Source organism: Phytophthora cinnamomi, assembly GCF_018691715.1.
Source record: "Phytophthora cinnamomi strain GKB4 chromosome Unknown Contig17, whole genome shotgun sequence".
In the NCBI taxonomy this organism is placed as follows: domain Eukaryota; phylum Oomycota; class Peronosporomycetes; order Peronosporales; family Peronosporaceae; genus Phytophthora; species Phytophthora cinnamomi.
This window is the reverse complement of record NW_027150950.1, coordinates 762,100-787,345: the sequence shown is the minus strand read 5'-3', so window position 1 is coordinate 787,345 and position 25,246 is coordinate 762,100. Positions and strand designations below refer to the sequence as shown.

The following is a 25,246-nucleotide window of genomic DNA, read 5'->3' as shown; positions in this document are numbered from 1 at the left end:
GACTAGCAAACACTGGCTCGTCACGCATCTTGCTCTATTTTTTCTCATTTGATGCACCCATTCTAGCAACCTACAATAAACAGATCAAAGGTCAGTCAACTCATAGCCGTACAGTAGGATGTGACGAACTTGCCTCCTCTCCATATCAGGATACAGTATCGGCGGCCCTCGTCGTGCGGCGCTGCGGACGAATTTCCGCGAGGGCGGAGCAGCCGTGATCGCAGACGCGGCTTTTCGCCAGCGCAACAGCGTGCGTGGCGTCACCTTGTACTCAGCCGCCACGTCGGCGAGGCTGCTGTCGTTCGCAACGGCATCTTCGCTCGCGGCGATGGCCTGCATACAGTAGAGTAGATGATTAGACGTGGTGCATGCATCTCGTTTCGCGGGTGAACTCACCTTCGCCTTAACGCTGTTCTTATGGTGGGGGCCTCTCACCATCCTGCAAATAACTGAATTGTGGCCGCGTGGCCAGCAACGAATTAGTGGCGACAATGCAGTGCTCCCGCGCGCTGAATGACAGTTTTTACCATACTTTTTACGTTGTAATTTATGTTTTTACGATCGGACAAATATCTCGTGGTCTCCGGTAATTGGCACTAGACTCATCGCCATTTCCAACTCAATATACGCGTCGATTTCACTTATGGTGGCGGGGGCTTCACCTTTGACCACAAGAACGGTGTTTGTCCAGGTTCGCCATGTTGTCTTCAGCTTTTCAGTAACATAAAGTCCAAACAACCCTCGCTCGGCATGCCGATTATACGCCTGTTGAGCGGCTTCTCATGTAGCCCGCTACCGCTTCTCAGGTTAGCGATGTAGTTGCGCCCCGCTGTTGATGGAGCTATATCCTCGTCGTTGTCGTCGTCGACCACTTCCCAGTCTTCATGATTCCATTCCCCGAGAAGGTTACCAACCTCCATCTTCAGATTGTGTTCTGTGGCGGTGAGGCTGCTCGTTGCCACCCATTAGTACCGTTACATGTGCTATCGTACATTAACGTACGCAATTCGAATTCGGCGAAAATCACTTCTCAGAGTAGATTTAGACCTAACATTTGAGTCAAAAACATTTTTTTGTTCTGGGCTATAACTTTACAAAGCCATTCTAGCATATACACAGTATGTACACGGCGGGGGCAATGTGGATCAATGCCGGGTGAACTGTAAGTACTCACGAACCTAGTAGAAGAAGACCTTGTGAGTCGGGGGCACAAGCGACCCGACCAACACGGATAGTCGTCCGCGGTGCGGCATGGACATCACTACGTCCGACACACCCGACGTCGTGTACGCTTGCAGCACCGTCATCACAGCCGGCTGCATGGACTCGGTTCCTTCTCCCTAGTACCTCCTAATCGACGCGCACGTTTTGGCCAAGAAGTTATTGAACCGTCGGGGCGCAGCATGCTGGGGGTCCGCATTGCTCAGGCCCGACGGCAGCATCTCCTTGCTGCTCAGCGTCTCGGTAGCGCTTGCCTTTCCATCCACGGAGGACACTTACGCGAAATCAAAGCTCGTCTTGCCGCGGCCAGCGACACAGCTCAAGCGACACAGCGGTGTCTTGAAGTTGTCGCCTTCGAAGCAAGCGAGGGTGGCGCGTAATTAGAGCGTGGCTGTATTACCGAAATCCACCTCATAGCCTGCGCTTCAACGCATGATTTTGGGGTCTACAAGACGTGATCATATTGACTGATATAAGAGGTAAGTAACTACTTGTATAGCCTTTGCACTGCACTCGTGAAGATCTGTCTGAGCCTTTACAAGAAGTAGATGTAGCAGTTGAAGCTAGAGATGAAGGACGAAGTGCCAAACCGACGACGACCCACGGACGAGCGGGTGCCGTTCGACAATGCCACGATGCGTGGTATCTCGGTGTCCACGGCCAGGAAGAGAAGGTCCGATCCACAAAAAGAAGGTCCTGAAGAAGGTCGTGGCGTAAGCGCTAATTGGCGACTCGATGGTAGTGGTGGTAGATCGTGGCAACTTCGCCAAGGCGTATGGGCTCCCGGTGGTAAATTGAAAACTGAATCATGTATTTGGCGGCAGCAACAGGCAAACTAAAAAATGGGTAACAATGTCCGTTTTTTTCTTGCCCAGAAAAATACCCATTTTGGGGTGGGGTGGGGGGACAACCATACATCAAACATAAAGTATGTTACTTGGTATGGTGGGCGAACAGAAGCCTACATCCGTCCCTCTTACCATACAAAGAGTCAATATATGTAAGGTTGCCACCCCGCCTTGCGGACATGACGTCATACTGTGACGTCATGAATTTTACGCGCCGTAATTACAAGTTCACGTCGCCCCTCCTTTCATTATACAAAAGCAAAGATCCATCAAAACGTTTCACACTGTAAAATGTCACGTTCTGCCGTGACAACTCAGTTTTCATTCTGCAACTTGAAGGTACAGTCCTGAAAGCTGCCGTCATTTTGTTTTCGACTCGCATTGCTTACTGCTTATGCTGCGAGAGATAGACGACGAGCTGGCCAAGCGGAGGAAGTCATGTGGCGAGGTGAAGCGCGACCCTGCTCGCATCAATCGGGCCAGCAACGCGGCTGTTGGGCACCTGAGCGAGGCAGTGGCTCCAGCGAAGTCCTGTGGCGAGGTGACGCGGGACCCTGCTCGTATCAATCGGGCCAGCAGCACGGCTGTTGGGCACCCGAGCCAGACAGCGGGTCAAGCGAGCGGTGAACCAGCCAGCAGCATGGCTACTGGACACCCAGCCGATCCGGCGGGGCCAAAGGTTGACAACGCACGGAGCCGTCGAGGCGAAGCCGTCGACTGCATGGCGACCACCCAAGATCCAGATAGCGCGGACGACGTACATGAAGAGTCTTCCACAGCTGCCCAAAACCAAGCAAGCAACCATCAAGATCCTGCATCTTACGAACAAGAGCGCCAATTCGTGACGTGGACCTATCCCGATGGCTTCTCGTCCGAGCTGTCCAGTCCGGCCACTCCTAGCACACCGTGGCTGGTGTACCCCAGGCTCCAGCTAGCCAATGTTCGCGGATCGTCTGAGTTGGCGAACCCTCTGCTTCGTCAGATTCGGTTCACAAATCCCGTGTGGCGGCTGGGGGTGTATGTGCCCGACGCTATCGGTTACATCCCGCCGAATACACGTTGACATCCTCTCTTCGTTTTTCCGGACCGATTCCCTGACGCCATCTGCACACGGGTCCGGCGGAATCTACGTCGGCGATTTGTCAAGCTGATCGCGGTGAATCCCCAGCGGCTTTTGGTGGAGATCTTCGTCATCAACAGGTTCGTTGTGAAGAAGAAAATCCCGACTGGTCAGCTGCCGAACTTGTGGATACTATCGTTGGCGTGGGACGGACTGGTTTCGTCAATCATAGAGCGAAGCGGAGTCACTGGGATCGACTGGTTTGCTACTTTTCAAGCACGATACTCTGAGTTCCGGACGTGCCATTTGCTTGGCGTGAAGTGGCGTCTCCACGAGTTGTGCGCGGAGCAAGACCTTGGATGCCCTATCCCAAAACGGGATTGCCCATTTTGTTATGATAATCGGCAAGCGATGTTGGAAGAAACGAAGGACACGCCGAGCTTTACCGACGCGCATCGAGTGACTCTTCTTCGATATGAAGAGAAGGAAGAGGAACATCGGAAGAGCAAACGCCGACGTAGATAAATTACAACTGTCTATAAGTAGAATTTGCCAATAAATTCTAAATACTTTGCATCCTGTAATCGATTTCTTTTTCAACTTAAAATACTTCGCATGATGGTTTCTACCTTGTCCTATGCAAGCCGCGTTTCACGCACACAAGTAGCTCTTTCTACACCACTATACATCAGGAAGGGGTCTCCTGACTCCGAACACACTACGAGAGTTCAAACGACGGATTTGTGAGTCTCTGATACAGGTTAACGCTCACCAACGGCTCAACGAGCGGAGCAGGCGAGTTTCAACGTAGACGTTAGACGCGCAACGCAACTGCGCCTCGTTACTGACTAGTAAATCGCGCCGCCACGGTCCGACGATGCGGGCGATCACGATCGTAGACTCGACGAACACAATGTTCTGCACCACAGATACGCGGACCAGCACTGAAGGCGCAGGCGGTAATCGGGATGATCTCGCCAAACTTGATGCCGATGAAGCCCTCGGGATTGTACGCGAGGGCGTCCTTGCCATAACCTCTCGTAAAGGAAAAATAGAGCGATGCCGAATTCCGCGTTCGCCGGCACAAACGTGTCGTTTGGGAAGCCCAAACTCACGGGCTGCCGCTCGCCTCCATGGAGTCCAGTACGATCCATTGCAGTTGGTCTTGATTCCTCCACGCAGTCGCGATGACGTTCGATGTCCACCAGGGGCCCGTTGACCAGCGAAGATTATCTTTGATCTTCCTCTTGTCGCCCAAGTGGATCGAGTGGCCGAGCTTCCAGTTCCACATGGGCTGCTTGAAGAGCTTGCAAAACAGGAACTGCTCCTCGTCCATCGCCTCTGCAAGAGGCTGGAAGACACCGTCCACCGACGCCATGAAGCCAATCTCGCCGAATACATCCAACGTGTAGTTGTGAAGAAGATCAAACATGTCCAGAGGAGTGTTCGTCGCTGCAGCGTCAGCCAAAAATGTCGCCGACCTGCACCGTGTACTTTTACACCACGAGCTAAAGTGCCCCACCGCGACAACCCCCCGCCATGTCGCCGTTCAACCGCTCTTTATGGCTCCAAGTCACCGCCTCCGCCGAACTACAGCGAAACGGAATCACCGGTAATTAGGGAAGAGCACTTCGCAGTCTTCGCGTTTGATGGCACATTATCACCTAGCACTATCGCCGCTGCATTCATACCACAAACGCCACAGCAGCTATCAATAGCGTGGTACCGAATAACTCGCTAAAAATGGGGTTCTATGGCAGTCTTATTGTTAATGTAGTAGGCGTAAAACGTTACCTCTATCGCGCGTACAGTACTGTATCGCTGAAATCCGATACACTAACAGGTCTCGAAGGATCTCTTAGTTTAACAAATCTCCAGATATGGATCATAACAAAAAGATTTGGCCAGTGAAATGTTGAGCCGTACTTCTCAAAAGGTTCTAATGGACCTCTAAGTGTACGGGTACTGAAAGAGTTAACTCTTTCAATCAGTCACTTTGCTTGGTCGTTCGTCTGAACTTACCCTGGCAATGGTGTAGACCCTGACATATCTGATACACCAGAAGGGGTTTAGATGGTGGGGTAATTACGCATTACTGGCACTTTTTACAAAGGTTGTGTGCAACTGGTGTGCAGATACTAACCTTAACAGCATACTGTAGTGGTGCCTTACGTCCGGTCCATTTTCGCGGCGTTGCGAAGCCATCCTCGGTGCTATGCAGGCGACATATATGTCGCCGGGCCGCATGGCGTTTCCTCCAGCGGCGGCGAGCGCGTTCGTTTCGCCTGGCACTCACTGTCCTCGCCGCATTATGGGGCTCTAAAACCGACCATCGAGTCGCTCTAATAGAGCCTCTATTAGTCAAGCCTGTCGCGCTGATGGATACATGCAGGCACGCACGCCTGTCCCGCCCTCTACAGGCGGCACCTCTGCGGACGGTTGGCACTTTGTTCTGCATGAATCCCCCGTCGCGATGCAGGACAGTGCAGCGGCGGCAACCGTCCGCCAAATACAGCACATGCACTACTGCAAGGCCCGACCGAGACTCGTTCGAGGGACCGGTACAACTGCTGTCGCCTCACGGGGTCAGCACAGTAGTCAGCGCGGCGCACGTTACTCGCCCTTGGTAGTCGACTCGGCGCTGCTAACTGGCAGCCGCACGCCGCCATCCGCGCAAACGCGCCCTAAAGCTGTCGCCACCGCACGCAGCTCGCCATCTTGTCGACAGCATGGCTGGCAGGATGTGGCGGCGAGTGCTGCGTCCGCGACAACTTGTCGCCGACAAAAAAAAGCTGGCAGCTTGTACCGTGGAAGCGATTGTGGGAGCCAAAATCTGGGAATGCATCCACGGACCCATTTTGGAACGCGGCAACTTCAACTACCTACCCAATTCCTCGGAAGCAACTTGCGGGTAACTCAGATATCACCGTCGTCCTCTTGACGCCCCGATCATTTGCGCCGTAAACCCGGAAGCAAATATGCTCCAGTTGGCCAATACGGCGGTAGGGGTCAGCGCGCTGGCTGATAATGCTCCGTGCTTGACACACGCAGTGTCGTCGAAACACCAAATGTATGATTGCACCGCGGCGCATTCAGGGTGCGTTCCACAGGTCCACTGCTCACAACGTGGTGTGAGCCTCACATTGACAAAAATCATTATCGTTTCCTGCGCGGTTTCTGAGAACAGGTATCGTCGTCTACGGTACAACTTGTACTACAAGTCCCGTGAGCTTCAAATCCGACGAGGTTTTGGTTCGAGGCTCGCAGTTTGAGCACAACGTGATTATTGACCTTATGAACACTGTGCGCTAGTCGAGCACGACAAACTCCATTTCTCAATGGAGTATGTCGTGCTCAAGATACACGTAGTCAAGGATCGACTGGATCTGCGGAGAATAATCAAAAGGGTTGGCGGCGAGGTTGCCGGCCATCATTTTTCGTGGCAGTCAATACAAAACAACAACCGCCTATTGTCAATCGCCCCCTATTCCAACTTCACGACGCGCACGTCGGCGCTTTTTTATACATCTACAAACTCTGAAGTACAGATGCAAAGCTCCGCTGTGACCAAGGACAAGTCCTGAGAAGCAAGCCGTGTGTATGTTGGTCGTCCACATTTTAGGCAACTCTCAAAATGGGCACGTAGACGAAATGGGCTTGCGCGCCTGGCTCTGACAGCGGCGCCAGGCGCGAGTAATGCGGCGACCCCTTTCCCTGATCGCTTTGGACGGGGAGGCTTCCGCGCCGCGCGTCCACCCCATTCTCAATTTATTCGGAGGCCGGCGGCTGTCTCTCTTTCTCTTCCCGCGATAGCCAAGCCAAGTCACTTGGCGCGGGGCCTGATCGAGATCTGCACTCGCCCCCGTCTACACCAACAAGCGGCTAGCTGCCTCACCCGCCCCCTCCCGTCCCGATGAAGCTCGCCGCCGTGCTCGCGTCGGCGCTCGTCGCCGTATGTGCGGCCACGTCCGCAGCCCAGGTTTACGAGGAGGCCGGCATCATGCCGGTCGTCGGCCAGGAGCTCAAGCTGACGCCGGCGCTGCGGAGAAACCTGCTGAGCGGCAGCACCAGCACTGAAGCGCCTAGCAGCACCACGGCCACGCCCACTACGACGACTCCCACGCCCACTACGGCCACGCCCACTCCAACGACAACGACGGCCACGCCGACTACGACCGCCCCGGCATCGACAACAGCCACGCCCACTACGACGACGGCCACTCCCACGTCAACTACGGCGACCCCCACGTCCACCACAGCTACGCCGACTTCCACCACAGCGACGCCCACGTCAACTACGGCGACCCCCACGTCCACCACAGCTACGCCGACTTCCACCACAGCGACGCCCTCGTCAACTACCGCCACGCCGGAAGCGACGACGTCTACGCCCAGTTCGACCGTGACGTCCACGCCGTCGGCTACCGAAAGCGCCATCGCGCCCAACTCGGGGTCCGCGGCTAGCCCGAGCACCGACTCGTCGTCCGGCTCGAGCATGAGCACGGGCGCCGTGATCGGCATCGTGGTGGGCATCGTGGCGGCGGTGGCCATCATCGCCTCCATCATCATGTGCGTCATCCGCAAGCGCCGCGACGCGGACGACGACCCGCTATCCCCGTTCGAGCTGTCCATGGACAAGGGCTACAACCCCACGCCGGGCGGTTTCACGGCCCAGACCTCGTACAACCCGCGCGCGGTGGGCCCTGGAGCTGACGTGGACACGCGGACCCCGCCCGCCGATGCCGTGGCGGCGGGCGTGGCCTACTCGCAGTTCTACGACAACGCGGCCACCTCGCCGGGCTCGATGAACAGACTGGAGAGCAACGTGGACTCGGTGCAGACGGACCCGGGCAACAACGGCGCCGCCAACGGCACCAATCTGTGGCTCAGCGCCATGGAGCCCAAGGACAACGAGTCCTACCTGAGCGCGCACGAGTCCCCGCGCTCGTCGCGCAACAGCAGTCGCAACAGCTACGACAACTCTTCGTTCAACCAGAACATGGACGTGGACCAGAGCAGCCAGATCAGCGGAAACAGCAACAAGGAGAGCGACGACTTCCCGGACCACCACGAGGACAACGACTCGGCGCGTGGCTCGTACGAGCTCTAGACGGATTCTTTACGTGACGAAGCTGTGCTACAGCGAGCGGCGACACACAGGGACCAAGGCGAGAGCAGCCTTCTTCCGTGCTGCCGACTTGTAGAGTGTGGAAGTGGTTGCAATGCGTACATGATTGGCTGATTGGTCGGTACGGGCTGCGGCTGGTCTGTTTCAGAGGGAATGGAGCATTTCAGCTCGGCACGGCAGAGTGAATCAGGCAGGACGGACGTTGAGTTTTTGAAGACCAGATCCGATGTAGTAAAACAGTCGAAGGTGGCAGCGGCAAGCTGGAGGAGAGACGCAGGTGCTGTGAGCCCACCAACGGATCCAATTTCTGTCGTCCGGAACGAGACGGTAGTAAGCAAGAAAGCACGGAAGGTTTCTTTAATTTATACAAAAATGAACTGCCTTAGGCAAGTGCTGCACTTACCGACCTCTAGTTAGCCTCGTCACTACTGTCACTGTCGTCTCCGCATGCGGCGTTGTCGCGCTTGACCTGTTCGATGAAGGCGTCGAAGCCGGCACCGCCAGTGAGATGGTCAACGAGGTCCGTCGGTGCGCGGTATCCGCTCAACGGGTTCGCACGGATGCCCTTCTTGGACTCCACAACGCGGAAGTCGACAACATGACCTTCGTCTTCAGCGTCCTGCGGCGTCGCCGGGCTGCCCGTTCGCAACTCCAGCAATTCCTCCCACGAGAAGAGCAGCGTGTCCGTGACAGCGCCGAACACGTTAATATCCAGAAGATACACGCGTCGCCGCTTGTCCACGTACACGTCGAAGCTGTAGTCGGGGTTGGGGAACACGAATTCTCCCTCGGGCTTCATGAAGTTGGTCTTGTAGAACTCGTACAGCAGCTCGCAAAGCTCGTCCTGCTGGTCCGGGAGGAACTCGTAGAATTCATCGCAGTTGCGCTGCGACACCGCCACCAGGCGATGGCCGACCACGAAGCACCGAAACAGCATCGAGTCCAGGAAGTTGCACCACTTCTTGAGCACCAGGTAGCTCTCGCGCGGCGCGAGCTCGGTCTTCTCAGTACTGTCGCCGCAGCCAACGTAGGGCTGCGTGAGGTCGTGCACTACGAAGTCCGAGGCCTGCAGCAGCAGGAACAAGTCCTCGAAGCTCGTGCACTTGAGCGAGCCGAGCATCCACGCCGCGTCGCGCGGCGCGCTCCAGTTGGTCTTGGGGAAGAGCTTGCCGCCGAAGTCCCGCAACACGCGCTCCACCTGCTCTCTAACCGTCGAGATGGCGCTCAGCTGGTCGTCTGTAAGAGCGCTAGTCGCGTCTTCTTCTTCGTCGCTTTCGTCTTCATCCTCAATGCCCGACGCTACTGGGGCGGACGGCAGCGTCACGCCGTCCGACAGCAGCAGCGACACGAACGCGGCCGGCAGCAGCACCACCTCGCCCTTGATAGCCACGCGCTTCAGCTGCGGGTACCACGCTGCGAACGCGCAGTTGTCCACCTGCGCCGCCGAGTACGTCGGGCAGGCGTCGCCAGTAGTCGCCATGACTTTTGACCACCAAAAATGTTGAAATGTGGTGTGTACAACACAAACGCGGAAAACAGTTATCGAGCAGGTACATTCTTGCAGCTGCGACAGTTGTGCAGCGCATGCTGTGCCACGAGGCAGTCAATTGAAGACGGCCAACTGTAGCTGCTAGCCACCATGCCGATCATCACCTTCGTCGCGCGCGTCTCGGACGGCATGCTGCTGGTGCGCGGGCGCCCCCAGTATATGCTCCTGCGTTCGTCGCTCCCCACTGACCTCGTTTCGTTGTTGTTGCTGCTGCTGTGCTGCAGGTCGCGTCCATGGAGTCGATCGGCGACGCCAACGGGAACCTCGACACGTACAAGCAGCAGGCCAAGCAGATCATGAAGCGGCTGGACCAGCGCTCGCCCACCAAGTGCAGCATCGAGTCGGGCGCCTACACCTTCCAGTGCGTGACTCTGCAGCTACAGAGGCAAAGAGGGGGTAGATATACTGACGCCGTTTTCGCCGCAGCTACCTGATCCAGGAGGGCGTGTGCTACTTGACGCTGGCTGACCGCGGCTTCCCCAAGCGCCTGGCCTTCCTGTACCTGGAGGAGGTGCACGCCGGCTTCGTCGAGGAGCTGGAGCGCGACAGCGGCAGCAACTGGCGCGACGTGGTCACGACGGTCGCGAGGCCCTACGCGTTCATCAAGTTCGGTGGGTTATAGCACTGCTGGGAGGGAGGGCTTTGAGGGTGGGGCTGACTGCTGGGTGGTGCTGTGCTGAGGCAGACAAGTTCATCCAGAAGAAGCGCAAGGAGTACGCGGACCCCAACTCGTCGCAGAACATGCACCGCCTGAACGACGACCTGGCCGACATCCACAACATCATGCGCAAAAACATCCAGGAGGTGCTCAACCGCGGCGAGCGCGTCGAACGTAAGACCGTCGAGTTGCTTGTCCTGCCTACGATTGCTTTGTGCTGACCTCTTGACGCTGTGGCGGGTGATTTAGACGTTTCGCGCATCTCGTCGAACCTGGCGGACAGGTCGAAGGACCTCAAATGGGGCGCCAAGAAGCTGCGGATGCAGGCCATCTACCGCCAGTATGGCCCCATCGTCGCCGTCGCGCTGTTCGTGCTGCTCATTATTTACATCAAGTTCTTTTAGATAAGGCAGCTGTGTTCCAGCAGGGAGGAGATTGGCACGCGTTTAACTGCATCCCAGCAGTGAATGGTACTGCTGGACAAACTTCCCTGCAGAACCTAGAACACTGAATTCGAGTACTATTGCCTGCTGGCCGCCAGTATTGTGTGCTCTGCTTCGTGTTAGGTGTGAGGACGATTAACCTATCTTTTGTAGGCCCCAAATTGAAGATGAATCGGCAAAGTATCCGTTCGTGCATGAAAGGTCGGGCGGCGATCCCTCGGCTGTCACGCCCGCTGAGCTCGACTGGAAGAGCTGAAGCGCACTGAACCATGGCGACCAAGGATATCTGGACGCTGATCTCCACCGTGGAGGACCCGGTCAAGAAGCCACAGAAAGCAGCGGATGGGGCAGAAACTGATGCAGCAGAGAAGCCCGCGGCCGCTGCAGCACCCGAGGAACGCGACACCTTCACGCTGATTGTCGGTCCACGCGGATCGGGCAAGACTTCACTCACAGCCAACTTCCGGAACTCATCTAAAGCTGAAGAGATCAAGCCGACAACAGCGCTGGATTACGTGTTTGTTCGGCTACGAACTGCTGGTCGACCAGCTGTAGCGCACATGTGGGAGTTGGCGAGCACCAAGTGCGTCAACGAGATGATCAAGGTACCGCTCGGCCCGGAGCGTATCCTGAATGGCGCGTTGGTGATCGTGTTAGACCTTTCAGCCCCTGGAGACGTCGTCCCAGCGTTGGTCAAGTGGTTGTCCACACTCTACACAACTGTGCAGGAAGTTCTGAAGGCTAAGGAGAAGAACCCGGTGGAGAAGTTCGCTGTAGATGCCCTCAAGCAGGAGGCGATGACACGCTATGGATCTGGACATCCAGACAAGGACGAGGTGACTCCGTTACCACTACCCGTGCTGGTTGTGGGCAACAAGTACGAAACTTTTCGAGACGAGGACTCCATCAAGCGCAAAGGCGTCACCCAGGCAGTACGGTATCTCTCACACATGTACGGCGCCAGCGTGCTGTTCACGAGCATGAAGGACAAGAACCTTGTGAATCAGTTCCGTTCGGTCATGAAGGGGTTTGCCTTCCGTGCTATGGCTCGTGGTACCAGCAAAGAGGTCGACCCAGCCAAGCCATTATTTGTGCCCGCTGGAGCCGATCTCTTTGAGGATATTGGCATCCCGAAGAGTGCTGGGTGGCGCCAGGATCGATTCGGCAAGGACCAGCACGAGGAGAAGGCGCGACAATGGATCAAAATTGCGAGTGAATACTACCCTCCATCGGCGAACGCAGCGGACGACTTGCTCACTTCAAGAGAGCAGAGCGAGCAGGACGAGAAAGACGGCGAGGAGTCTCCGAACCAATTCCCCGAGCCGAACATCGACCGCGCGAGGCAGCAGAAACGGTATGCTACAGTAGTAATCTGCACCTTTGGTCTCCTCGTGTCTCATCATCTCTCTGTGTGCTGGCCAACAGGGAGGAGCTGCGTCGGTACCGCGACAATCAGCGGAAGGCGCGGGAGCGTAAGTCTCGAGCTGCTTGAGGCTCGGTCAATGCAGCTCCATCAACTATACAACAACAATAAAAATCGAGACACCTTTTGCCTCACTCATCAATCCCTCTAAATTATCAACGCCAAACAAACCACAGCAGCCAGTACAACAAGCAAGCAAGCTTCCATTACGCCGTACTGCTTTCCTTGTCTGTATCATGTCGCGCGCCTGCCAGCTACTCGACCTTAACCTGCGAGATGCCGTTCGCGTCAATCAACTGCATCACACAACAACAATCAGCACCAAAACGTCAGCACTTAGCCGCCCACTTCACCCAAATCCAGCGCTGCGCCCTACCGTGTAGGCCCACTGGCCGTTGCGCACGAGGAAGCGCATGTCGAGCTCTGCGCGGCACTTCTTGAGCACTCCCTTGGCCTCGTCCAGCGTCATGTCGGGCTTCCACTCGCGGTCGAAGATGGACAGGCAGAAGTGCGCGCCGTAGCCGTGCGCGCCGAAGTTGACCTTGACCATAGAGCCGAGGTAGTCGATCCAGTGCAGGCTGGGCTCGGCCTTCTGCTCGGGGGACGCGTCCACGGCGCCGATCAGCAGGTTCACCTGGTACGGAGCGCGGCGCAGGAAGCGCGCCAGCTCGCCGCGCACGTAGTTGGCCGTGGCCGGGCCGTTGAGCGTCACGCCGTTGCGCAGCTCGTACAGCTTCATGTTCTTCTGGATGTACTCGCCGAACGCCAGGCGGTCGCTCTGCGGGCCGGACGTCACCATCACCTTGTGGTCGTCCAGGTTGATCGACTAGTAGTTATAATAACATACGGCGGTGCAACAAATAATAACAATACAGGTTAGATAACAGGGGAACAGTCTCTCTCCATGTAGTGGCAGCAGGGGGAGCGGGGAATGCAGCGCACCTTGTCCTCGTCGTCCTTGTACACCAGGATGCTGCGCGCGACCTTGCAGTCCGCTGCCAGCAGCACGAAGTCCTTGCCCACGATGCCGAAGATCGAGTCCATTTTCGCCGCTGTGTGTGAGCTCTTCCTCCCTCTTTACGTTGTGGATCTTCTTTCCTTGCTGCGATCCCCCTTGGGGATTTTTACTTGTGGTTAGCCAGTCAGAGAGAAGTGAAGCGTTATTATTTCTATATAAGGCATGTGATTGGATGGGTGGGAAAAATAATTTGGGGATTGGTGGATATTCGTCGTGTTGAAGTGAAGAAGACAACAATCGCATTCTTCGTTTCTTCGAAAAGCTGCCCCCCCCCAAAAAAAAAAAAAATCTTTTTTTCGAAAAGCTGGACCACCTCGGACTTTTGCAGTATAAAGTTATGGCTAAATGTGAAGGGTCTTCATCGGTGAGCTGAACCACCCAGGTGTTTTTTTATCCAATCACAATTGAGAGTGAGGTTGGCAGATAGTCTGTTTCTAGCACGAACGCCTTAATTGTGATGGTTTGCGTACGTTGTAGGACCAAGCAGTCGAGGAGCCTATTTCTGGCGTCGATGTCGTCGGGTGTGGTGAAGGAGGATTTGGCCGAAGCTACACGGCCAATGCAATTTGTGGCAAGGAAGTCGATGACGTGGTGAGAGGCTACAATGGGGAGCTAGAGTGGGTTGTCAAAGCCTACGTAATTCGCTCGGGCGATCAGGCTTGTCATGTCGGCTACCCTCGTCGTCGGCTCCTGCGTATAAGGGAGCGCTATTTCCTGCTTCCTTCGTTCGATGATCCAGGCCACCAGCCCCCCTCGAGGTCTGGGTTTGCGCAAGGGTGCCCCTTGTTCAGTGATCGCGCCCGTGATTCACTTTGTTATGGTGGCACCAGCCAAGCGGTACACTCCTCTATTTGTTATGCTCGACACCAGTGGCAACCACGAGCGTGGCGTCACGTGCTATCATTGAAGGACGGCAAGACATGTTGAGCCAGCCTTGAAGTATGTTAGCAACAGAGAAGACCCTAGTCGTAGAAGCCCATTGTGGAATTGGATGCTCACTGATGAGGCCCATTGGCGGGGGGCAGAAATCTATATGAGCAGCCTCTAACGAAATAATCAAACTGCACTTCCTACCTGTTGATGCCGGAGCACAGAACAAACCTGCACGGCAGCTTCGAGTTCATCTTGGGTTTTTATCAATCGTCGCACTTGATCAGGCAGAATACCATGGCGACGATAAATTCCCTTGATGGTTGCCTTAGCTGCTGCACACTCTATTACTGTCAACAGCTTTTGCCACAGTGTACGTCGCCCGCATCATGGGCTGATTTCTCGAATTCACGACGTGCGGTCCCAAACAATTTTCTTTTACAGATTTTAAGCCAATGGCATTGAAAGCGACTGCTCAACGTTTCATCGGTTCCCCTTGGTGATGTACCACTTGGTCCAGCTTTTCGACGAATTCGGTAATTGGAAAATCTTACTGGGATCGGAAACAACGTTTGTGCTGCTACCAGGGTCAGCAAACCCACATTTTGATATTTGTCAGGGTCATTTGATAAGTACCGTAGGTGGGTGGGTTTAGTTTTCTTACGGCACGGTGACATCATGGATCCTTACCAGGAACCGACCTAGTGGAGACCGTTTTCGATACTGTTTCTACGGTGACACCCGGGCAATTAATCTGAACCGCGGTTAACTGCGGCTCGCTCCTCATTTATCGCTTAAAATTTCAGGCTAGCGCTCTCGCTGAGCGTCGAAACGTGGCATTTACACCCCTGGAGACCGACGGAGTTGGCAAACTAGTCGCTCAGCAGCTCAGTTTTCAATTGGAACACTTTCAATCACTTCCCCCGTTCAAGTCATCCCACCAGTATGACTTCATCGACCAGGTCTCCTACCCCCCCCCCCCGTCCACTTGCCATCTCGTCCTCCGACCAGTTGCTTCGAGTTAGCGAAAGTAACTGCGACAAAGAAGAACCCCGGAAGGCGGCAGGATTCCATCTGGAACGACATCGGCTTGACCGACGACGTCATTATATGGAAGAAGTGCCAAAGGATCATTCACCTGCTGGACGAAACACATGTCGGGCGTGTCCTTGGTCATTGCAAGCGCAAATGCTCTAAGCGACTCTATCACGGCTTGCTTCCCGCCTGCCCTAAGCCCTGTCAAACTAGCAGCTTTCCTATGACAATTTGCCCTGTGGTTCTACGTCACGGCATGGCCTTCAACAACGTTTAATCACAACACACTGATAAAGGCGATGCCGATCCTGAACCCTGGTGCCGCCCTACCCACCCCGCCCAAGCTTGCGACAACATTGCTGGCTGGATCGCGCGGAGAGTTGAAGCTGGTGATGAAGAAGTGCACTCTGCCACGAATGACTAGACCGACATCAACGGCAGAGCGTGATCAACTGCATGTTGATATGCGATTAAGATACCTATTTCCTGGGATCTGTGTACACAGGATCCATGTCACACAACGCTACCTTTCTCACCACAGATATCAAGCGTGTGCTTGAGACATCGAAGTTTGCTTCAATCGCTGCGGTTGTTACCGAAAACACGCGCACAAACGAGTTGGTGGGGCAGACGCTGCAGAAGGGTTACCCGTACGTGCTCTTTCATGGATGCATATCGCATATGATCCACCTGATCGTGAAGGATCTGGTCCCAGACTGCCTTGGCTTCAGAAGCTAGAAGAAAACTGGTGAAAGCTAGTCCGATTTTTCAAGAAGCACCAGCAGCTGTTGGCAGAATTTTATCGGTTGCAGAAGCTGGAAGGCAAAAACGCACTTCTTCCGATACGGCTTTGAGCCGCTCCGAGAGGAATCGACATGCATCCTGTTGAGGAGGGTAGACAGTCGGCCGATCGGGCGTTGCTCAAATCGAGAATGCGCTGATTTGGGGAGGCTTGGTGTCCCAGGGAGAGCTATCAACATGGTCCAGTGAAGCGAGTGAGTTCAGTGCACCAGCGATCTTGCTAAAAGTCCAGCTCGTCAAACCGGATCGCGTGTGGAATGGACTCCCTTGCTTAGAGTTATTGGCGAGAAAGAGCATAAAACAATATATCAACATTTCAAATCGATGCCGAAAATAAATAACTTTTCAACCGAAATACCAGATTATTTAATAAAATAGTAGTTTCGGAACCCCTGCGTGTGTTGGATTCCCATGTGTGAACTATGCAGATACCACGTGCTTCGGGCAGCTACGCCAACCGGATGTTGCATAAACCCGCGGCACGTACGATGTGGATTTCTAGTTGCGGCTACTTGCGAACTCGAGGTTAACCACCCCGACCTGCGCCACCATCGAATGGGCGTGTGAGGTACCAGTGGTACCAGTACCATGCAGCAGCACGGAAAAGCGACGTGCGACCTAGGAAATGCTCGTCAGCGAATAAACTACTACGACGGGGAGATGTTACTGTCTCTCGTTGCCCTGCGCGACAGCGGTTGCCTACTACCAGTCGCAACAACAGCAGCAGCAGCTGCGGCTCAGCATACACGACACCTACGTTAAGCAAAATAGAGCAGCAAATAACTCTTCAACACAATAGCAAGCGCTTCAGATTGGCGAAACCCACTTCTGCATCCTCCAGCTGGAGCACCAGCAGTTCCGCCGTCCGGGTTGTACACCTTTGGCCTTCCGCCACGACAACGCTCTCTTGCCTTTCCTCCTTCTATTCGTCAGCTATGTGGTTACCCCTGTCATACTGACGGCTTTACAAATCGCACACGTGCACAGCGTTCTGCGCTTCTCAAAAGCGATGTGACAGTCATTGCAAGAGCCACGTGTTAAAGAAAAAATGCTAGATCTACGTGAACATGTCATACTAGTTATACGAGAAAATGCTAGAGCTACATGGAAATACTAGACTTATGTCTTATTTATACTGTTAAAATAGCTAGATCCACGTGAAAATAACGTAGAACACCGAATAGCACGCGGTAACGTATTTGAACACGATGTGAATTAACGCCCTAAATAAACGTGCACCTCCAACAATGCCATCAATATAGCGCGGCCTTAGTTGAACGCCCATCGTGTACATCTGAGACCGCGCAAAAGAACATCGGGCTGTTGTAATATTATTACAGTGGAGATACGGCCGTTTGAATAGGACGGGTGGAAGGGTCGAACTTAATTGAAGATTCGAGAAAACACGTTTTGAATATTTTGCTCCGATTTTTTCATCCTGATGTTTTCCCGCTCAAGCCCAGCAATGGAGCACAACGACGGCGTGGCTCCAGCAACTGTAGGGACGCCCACGAATTGCCCATGCCTTCGTATGAGAGCAAGCGAGACAGCGACAAGTCTGTTGAGCTGGACGAGGTGTCCAGGACGGCATCGCCACAGCGCTAGATGGAGAACGGCGTTCGAGACAGCCTACAACGTCAGCAACGACTCGCTCACAAGGTAAGGCTTTAGCACTGGAAATGGTAAAAGCAAAACAATTCCAGCCACCAAATGATTTATGGGCACCACATTTCAGATATTTTTAATCGTTTTTTTCAACGCACGATTATTCCTTTGAAATGGCTCGAGCTCGGTTTTAGTCAAATGGAGTTCAGAATCAGAATCTACGCGTTAAAACACATATTAACCACCATAACAGCAAAAAAAGCAGTTTTTGAATTTCGAATGTGCTGGCTTTGAGCAAACCGGCGCCCTACCCGACACGCTGGTAGTCTGGGGTCGTTTGATAGCTCAAAATGAAGCTACGCACAGGGCTACGGGAATAAACAAAAAAACAGAAATCCGTACTTAGGTTTAAGACCGAAAATGTTCTGCGTGTTTATATTATGACACCGTCTCTTGCACTGAAGGGCGGTTTATAACAATAGCCCGCCGTGTACTATTAGGTTTTCTACGTTACTATAACTACGTGAAATACTATGAAAGCACGTGACGCTACTGTTCTAAGTGAATTCCAGTGTGGGTTTTCATTGTTAGGGTTAGCAAATCGACCTACAAATTAGTTTCTACAAGGCAATAATTATTATTAGTATTTAATCGAGTAAACATATGGACACGACGGGAATCGAACCCGCGTCCATCCGCAAAATTCGAGGTGCTGTTGCCATTAAATAGCTCAAATTGTGAGCTACGTGCCCAAGCCCACTTGGTTACCTTTACTATTGCATCAAGTCATAAAACGAAAGTGTGGATGTTATGAAAATCCTCGTCTGAACTGTCACTCTCGTACGCATCGTACTTACTGACAGACTTGCCCGCTGCATCGAGTTCACTTAGCTTGTTTCGTAAATCAGTAATAGCATCGACACTGACTTCTTCAGCGTCAGGGCGATCATTGCGCACATCACCAATGAGGCCGGCCTTTGGGAATCCACTGATTATCGTCTTAGCTCTCAGTTTCATCCAGCTTTCCGCTATCCATGACGTAATGTCAGTGCGCTTGGGCGCTACTCTTTCGAAAGGTGAGCTGGGAACCTGCTCTTGAATTGAAATGATCCGTCCTCTTGCGACTTCTTGCATGTATTTTCTGGTTATTACCTGCTTCTTTTGCTAGTCGCTGTCGCTCATTTGTTTTGGTATTTTCTTGTTCATGGTGTTCAGCAATCTATGCACGCAAGTAGTCCACCCAACGTGTCCGCAGTCGACTCTTAAAAGGCTGATTCCATACCACATCGGCTGGCTGGCACACGTAAGTGTAGCGCGGTAGCACATTCATGAGCACCACTTCGATGTAAGCAGTGTAATCGACGACTTCCTTTGTCCAGCGACCAGAGAAATCGTCCCGCAAAAGACGTATCTTGTCGTCCGTGTTATCGCGATACCCAAAGCGATATCTAACAAACTCAAGCGATATGTGGGAGTTCCAGCATACCGTAGATACGACGGCTATGCAAGGCTTGCAGCGCAAAGATTCCTTCCACAATCGGATCCCAAAACGATGACGTGCTTAGTCGTTCACTGCCTGGACTTGCTCATGGCGTGAGATGCCGCTCTCGAATACTATAAATGGGGCGTATTTGTTTTCGTGCCAGTCTCCCAGCAACACGGCGATGGCTTGCTCCTACATTTTACCCATACCGTTTTTTTTTCACCGCGCTTGGTGATGGGTTTCTAGAGAGACACTAAAAAAATACTGCTACAACGTTGACACAGCTACAGGTAAGTTCATGATAAACATGAAGGCAAGATGCACGTACCATTTTGGTCAGCGTTGAAGAAAGTGGTGATGCTGTGTTCGACGATTGTAGCCCTAACGTCTGGCTACGTGGTTGTTGCCGCATCCGCTGGTGTGGATTGGCCCTGCCTCATCCGATCCCGAATCGACAGCTTGTGCCGCCGCATGAATCGTCGACACCACGACTGAGACGCCTTGAAAACCTCTGAAGTGAGTCCTTCATCGTCAGCCATCCAAACGCAGCATTTGAGAAGAAACTGGGCAACCTCTCTGCACATTGAGCTCATCCGGAGTACGATGTCGGTTTCTTCGTCGCTAGGCAGGACCGTTGCTCGATCACTGTAACGGGGTTACACGTACAAGTGGCTGCAAGCCACTTGTGAATTTAACAGATAGGTTATCTGTTAAACGTTTTGGATACTTCCTCACATTGGTGTAAGACACACCGATGGATACATTGAAGTGGACCACCACAGTAAGTGGTCCACACATACCCAAAGATCCTATTGGTAGAAAGCAGCATCTTTCTACCAATCAGAGACATGCATATTAGCGGGGCTCTGACAGCCAGCCGCTGTCAATCCCTTTCATAGATGATACACAGTTTTTAGCAGGTTTTAGAGGAAGATCAATTTACAAACAATACAGTTCTCATTTTACCTAATCTAAGTCACTTGGAATCCTTTTGTTACTTAACTTATATTTGTGTATTCAAATATAATTAACCTAAGTAAATACTAAGTACTTACGCTTCCTCATACACGTTGCGCAACGTGTAAGCTAAAGTAGTGAGTCAAGTTAGACCCACTACACCTGGTAGCACTTCGTAGTCCGTCCAACGACCGACTGCTTGACGTTCGTACGCGGCGTACGAACGCGAAGCCGAGAACCACATGAGCACGGAGGTGCCCATGGAGAGCTCCAACACGCCTGCAACGCATGTTGCACGCGCTGACTGCCCCCACCTGTCTGACCCAGAGTGGGAGGCCCTCCAACGACTGTCAACAGTCATTGGAGAAGCGGCGATAGCTACAATGCTGCGTACGCTATCGCCGACGGAGCAACATGGTGTTGCTCTGGGATTCATCATGAAGGAGCAGCGTGACGCTGCTTCCTCAGTGACGGCGTCGTCAGGGACGACACCGCGTGCTCAACCATTAAAGTTGAGCGTAAGCAATTATGTGGGAAGAGAGGGCGAGCCTCTCCTCCGATGGCTTGTCGAACTCGACACAGCCATAGCGGCTCGACGCATCGTCGACCCGCTGTCGAAGGTCGCGTTCGCCATGTCCTGCCTTGGCGGACGCGCAAGGAGTTGGGCGTATGGACGCCGACTCTCCGATCCTACGTGCTTCAGCACGTACGAAGTGTTAAAGAGGAGCTCAAACAAGCGTTTGAGCCCCGCAAAACGAGTTCCGGTCGAGGGCGGAGTTCCTCGACCTTCAGCAGGGTAAGCATGACGTCCATGCTTACGCGCAGCGCGCACGATATTTGGTATCAAATATCGTGACTAACTCGATTGACGAGGCGACCAAGGTCGTCACGTTCATGAAAGGACTTAGAGATGGGCCTGTGAAGACCTATCTCTTCCGAGAGTACCCGAGTACTCTCGAAGCTGCGATCACTCTTGCCATGCAAGAAGAGTTTAGCCTGCGGCAGGCTAAACTGCATGTGAACGTGCCAAGGCCGCAACCACGCCCGGTAGCGAGGACGGGAGGTCCGGAACCAATGGACCTCTCGAGCGCAACAACTGCTGGTTACCAGCAGCAGGGAGGTAACGTGCGATGCTTCCGTTGCGGAAGGATCGGTCACTTTGCACGGGAGTGCACAGCTCCCATGCCCCTGGAGGTGGTCGTCGTGGCGATGCTAGGCATCGCCGCGGACCAACAAAAACGCGAACATCCAGTAGGCGCGGGGCGCCCTACTGGTAATGCAGTCGCGCGTGCCGACATCGGGCACGCGACACTGAGACTGCAGCCCCAGTGAGACCAGCTCTCACTGCGAAACAAGATGACAGGCCGAACCTAGTCATCTTGAAGGTTTACTCGAAGAGAGCGAGTGACTCTCTTCGAGCTTTGGTAGATTCAGACGCGTCGAACAACTTTGTTCGACTACGAAGCCTGTCGAGACTTGACTTCGAGGAGGTAGATACACCTCGAAGTCTTCTGGAGGTACGACTGGCAACAGGTGCCATCGTAAAGACCGAGAAGCGTGTCGTGAACGTGCGCTTCTCGTACAAACAACGAGTGTTTGTCGAACACTTTATCGTCCTGGACCTGGACGATAAGTTCGACGTGGTAATGGGCATGCCGTGGCTTGCACGGCATGATCCGGTGATAGACTGGAAGAAGCGCACGCTCGTGCGCTTCGGACGCAATAGCGGAACAGAGAGCGATGGCCCTGTTACCGCAGCGCGCGCACCAGCAGGTGCGCGCGGCTCACCAGTCGAGACAGCGCTTCATGCTGCAGTCCCGGAGTGCCCAGGAAGTGCGCGAGGGCGCGCACAAGTGAGACCCACGTCGGCAATGCTGCCGACGTCGGAAGAAAAAGATGTGTTGGTTCCGGGAACCAACACCCACGTTCAAGCGTGTAAGGGACAGTCCCTGACCCGAAACGGTCAGGTCGACAACGACGCGTCGGCTCCGGGAGCCGACGCACCCTCGGTCATGAGGGGCTCCGCCAATGATTGGCGTCGAGGTGACGAAGGCGTGTCAACTCCGGGAGTTGACGCTGCAAACAGTGCGGACGGTTGCAAACGTACCGCACTGACGCAATTTGCATGCTGTCGTGCAGCAGGGCTGCACGACGAAGCGCCATGCGATCAAGCCGGGCTTGATATCGCGCGCCCGCAGACAGGGTCTGCCGGCGAAGGGACACATTACCGTGCAGCCGGGCTGCACGAAGGAAAATGCGGTCAAGCCGGGCTTGATACCGCGCGCCCGCGGACAGGGTCCGCCGGCGAATAAATGGCCACGGCCGGGCCTGGACAAGAAGAACAACTGTGTGGAGCCGGGCTCCGCACAACAAGAAGACGGCGCAAGCGGAAAACGCTGCGCAAGTCTCGGTCCGGGACCGAGACGCGACAAGAGCAGTCTGCTGGGCAGACTGCGGCGGTGACGCCGAATGTCAAGACGCTAAGCGTCTTGACGCGCACCGATACTGGATTCCAGTATCGTGACAAGGAACTCGCTAGTCCTCCGACGACGGCGTCGGAGTTGACTTCGCTTCCAGCCATGAGCTGGAAGCGCTTCACGCGCGACTTGCACGATGGACGCATCGAGCAAGTCTGCGTTCTTCGGACAGCGAAAGAACGGCGAGCGAGAGCGAAGAGCTGAGGCAGCTCTTCATGGGAAGTACCACTGAGAGTGAAGACACTCTCAGTGCGAAGACGAAGCGAGAGCGCTTCGAGGAACAAGGTTGGGACTCGCTGAAGTCGAGTCCCTATTACGAATTGTTGAGGGAGTACAAAGACGTACTCCCGGAAGACATTCCTGCGGAGCTTCCGCAGGATAAGGGCATTCAGCACGAGATTGATCTCGTGCCGGGCACGAAATACTGTGTCACGCGGCAGTGGCCACTGCCGCGAGAGCAAGTGAAAGCGATCGACGACTTCTTTGAAAGTCGTCGTAAAGCAGGACAAGTGCGGGAATCAAAGTCCCCGCGCAGTGCTCCGACGTTCTGTGTCAAGAAGCCACAGGGCGGATGGCGCATCGTTCATGCCTACAACAAGCTGAACGATGCGACAGTACCGGCGCAGACGCCGATACCACGAAAAGATGTTATCATCGATTCGATGGCCGGGAGCACCGTTTACAGTGCTCTCGACTTGCGAGATGGATTTTATCAAATCCTAATGCGTGAGAGCGATATCCCTCTCACGGCAGTGAGCACGCCAAGCGGCATGCTCTGGGAATGGCTAGTAATGCCACAGGGGCTTAAGAATGCCCCTGCGACTTTCAACAGGTGCGTGACGCACTTGTTGCGCTCGGTGCGCGACTTCGCACCGAGCTACTTCGATGATGTATTCATCCACAGCCGGGATGTGGACGGGAAGACCGACGTAGAGATGCACAGGGTGCATCTCCGGAAGCTACTTGAGCTTATGCGAAAGCATAAGCTCTACGCGAACCTGAAGAAGTGTATCTTCGGGGCGAGCGAGATACCCGTCCTCGGGTGTCTCGTAGGGAAGAATGGTGTCCGCCCTGACCCAGAAAAGGTCAGAGTGATCAACGAATGGCCAACGCCTTCAAGTGTCAAGGAACTGAGGCAGTTCCTTGGCTTGGCCACGTACTTGTGCAAGTACGTGGAGGACTATGCGGGCAAGATCCGCCCGCTGTCACAGCTTCTTAAGAAAGAAGCTGTGTGGAATTGGACACCCGATTGCCAAAAGGCATTCGATACAGTCAAGCGGGGCTTGACTGAGGCGCCGATCTTGGCAGTGGCTGACCAAGATCGCCCATTTCACGTAGTGTGTGACGCATCCGATTTCGCGATCGGATGCGCGTTAATGCAGCACGATCACGAGGGCCTTGATCGTGTCGTCTACTACCAATCGCGTCAGCTGAAGCCAGCTGAGCGCAACTATCCGGTGCATGACAAGGAACTCCTTGCCATGAAGTATGCACTCGCAAAGTTCCGAGTGTATTTGCTTGGGAGTAGACCATTTGTGGTCTACACCGACCATGCTTCACTGCGTACCGCAGTGAAGTCGCCACACATTTCACAAAGAATGGCGAGATGGCTCTCATTCTTTGCGGAGTATAACTTCCGGGTCGAATACAAACCCGGAAGACTGAACGTGGTGGCCGACGCGTTATCACGTCGGCCGGACTATGCAGAAGCTGTTGACGTCAATGCCATTGACGCCATGCGATCGAGCAAAGCCACATCATCTCTGTTGGATGATGTGAAGGCCGCGTACGCGCACGACGCGGACGCGAAACGCTTGTTGGCCTATGGCACAACACCTTCTGACAAGGCTCGTCAGAAGTTGCCCAAGCACCTTCGAGCGCGTGCGCACCGATATCGGGTGCACGACGGACTGCTTCTTTATAATGCAGTCGACGACAACGCGGATCGCGTTGTCGTGCCAAATGACCATGACCTGCGACTCAGGATCATGTACGAATATCATGATGCCCCGACTGCGGGACATTTAGGACGCGAGAAGACTTACGTCCTTCTCACGCGCGACTTCTACTGGCACCACCAGTATAAGTGGGTACGCAAGTACGTCCGTGCTTGCGAGGTATGCCAACGTGTAAAGCCTGCGGCATTCGCGCAGGCTCCGTTACAATCACTACCGACTCTGTCGGAGTGTTGGAAGTCCATGTCTTTGGACTTCATCTTTGGTCTTCCCCCGGATAGTGGAGGGAACACCGGTGTTGTGGTCTTTGTAGACCGTTTCAGCAAGATGGTACATCTTGCTGCGGTGCCAGCAGAGGTGACCGCGAAGCAGACAGCCCGTCTGCTCGTCGACATGGTGTTCAAACACCATGGGATGCCGACCGACATTGTGTCGGACAGAGACCCGCGCTTCACAGCGCATCTGTGGCAAGAAGTGTTTACACTTCTTGGGAGCCAGCTTTCCATGTCGACTGCGGATCATCCGCAGACGGACGGTCAAACCGAGCGCGTGAATCGCGTGCTCGTCGATATGTTGAAGAGCTACGCTCACTCGTTCCAATACTGGAGCGAGTGCTTATCGATGGCAGAGTTTGCCATCAACAACTCAGTGCATGCCTCGACTGGGCATACACCGTTCTACGTGAATGCCATGCGGCATCCACGCCTACCGAGTT

General features: G+C 54.2%; 6 protein-coding genes across 6 annotated transcripts; 3 read left to right on the top strand and 3 right to left on the bottom strand.

Annotated features, from left to right (window-relative positions):
* Positions 1-4,240: 4,240 nt before the first annotated feature.
* On the bottom strand, positions 4,241-4,561 carry IUM83_04703 (putative cytochrome P450; the record flags this gene model as incomplete). Its single annotated transcript, XM_067928800.1, has 1 exon — positions 4,241-4,561. One exon carries the CDS (start codon positions 4,559-4,561, stop codon positions 4,241-4,243), a length of 321 nt encoding a protein of 106 aa, XP_067795996.1.
* A 2,481-nt stretch (positions 4,562-7,042) lies between these two features.
* On the top strand, positions 7,043-8,239 carry IUM83_04702 (Cyclin-dependent kinase D-3; the record flags this gene model as incomplete). The annotated part of the gene is made up of 1 exon (XM_067928799.1): positions 7,043-8,239. One exon carries the CDS (start codon positions 7,043-7,045, stop codon positions 8,237-8,239), a length of 1,197 nt encoding a protein of 398 aa, XP_067796159.1.
* A 427-nt stretch (positions 8,240-8,666) lies between these two features.
* On the bottom strand, positions 8,667-9,737 carry IUM83_04701 (Cell division cycle protein 123; the record flags this gene model as incomplete). The annotated part of the gene is made up of 1 exon (XM_067928798.1): positions 8,667-9,737. One exon carries the CDS (start codon positions 9,735-9,737, stop codon positions 8,667-8,669), a length of 1,071 nt encoding a protein of 356 aa, XP_067795994.1.
* Positions 9,738-9,896: 159 nt separating this feature from the next.
* Positions 9,897-10,868, top strand: IUM83_04700 (Vesicle-trafficking protein SEC22b; the record flags this gene model as incomplete). The annotated part of the gene is made up of 5 exons (XM_067928797.1): positions 9,897-9,944; positions 10,031-10,167; positions 10,233-10,417; positions 10,492-10,638; positions 10,714-10,868. 5 exons carry the CDS (start codon positions 9,897-9,899, stop codon positions 10,866-10,868), a joined length of 672 nt encoding a protein of 223 aa, XP_067795995.1.
* Positions 10,869-11,176: 308 nt separating this feature from the next.
* IUM83_04699 (Dynein 1b Light Intermediate Chain) lies at positions 11,177-12,399 on the top strand (the record flags this gene model as incomplete). Its single annotated transcript, XM_067928796.1, has 2 exons — positions 11,177-12,261; positions 12,333-12,399. 2 exons carry the CDS (start codon positions 11,177-11,179, stop codon positions 12,397-12,399), a joined length of 1,152 nt encoding a protein of 383 aa, XP_067796090.1.
* A 185-nt stretch (positions 12,400-12,584) lies between these two features.
* Positions 12,585-13,374, bottom strand: IUM83_04698 (putative proteasome subunit beta type-2; the record flags this gene model as incomplete). The annotated part of the gene is made up of 3 exons (XM_067928795.1): positions 12,585-12,626; positions 12,707-13,156; positions 13,273-13,374. The coding sequence occupies 3 exons, from the start codon at positions 13,372-13,374 to the stop codon at positions 12,585-12,587; spliced, it is 594 nt and encodes a 197-aa protein (XP_067796091.1).
* Between the last annotated feature and the right edge of the window lie 11,872 nt (positions 13,375-25,246).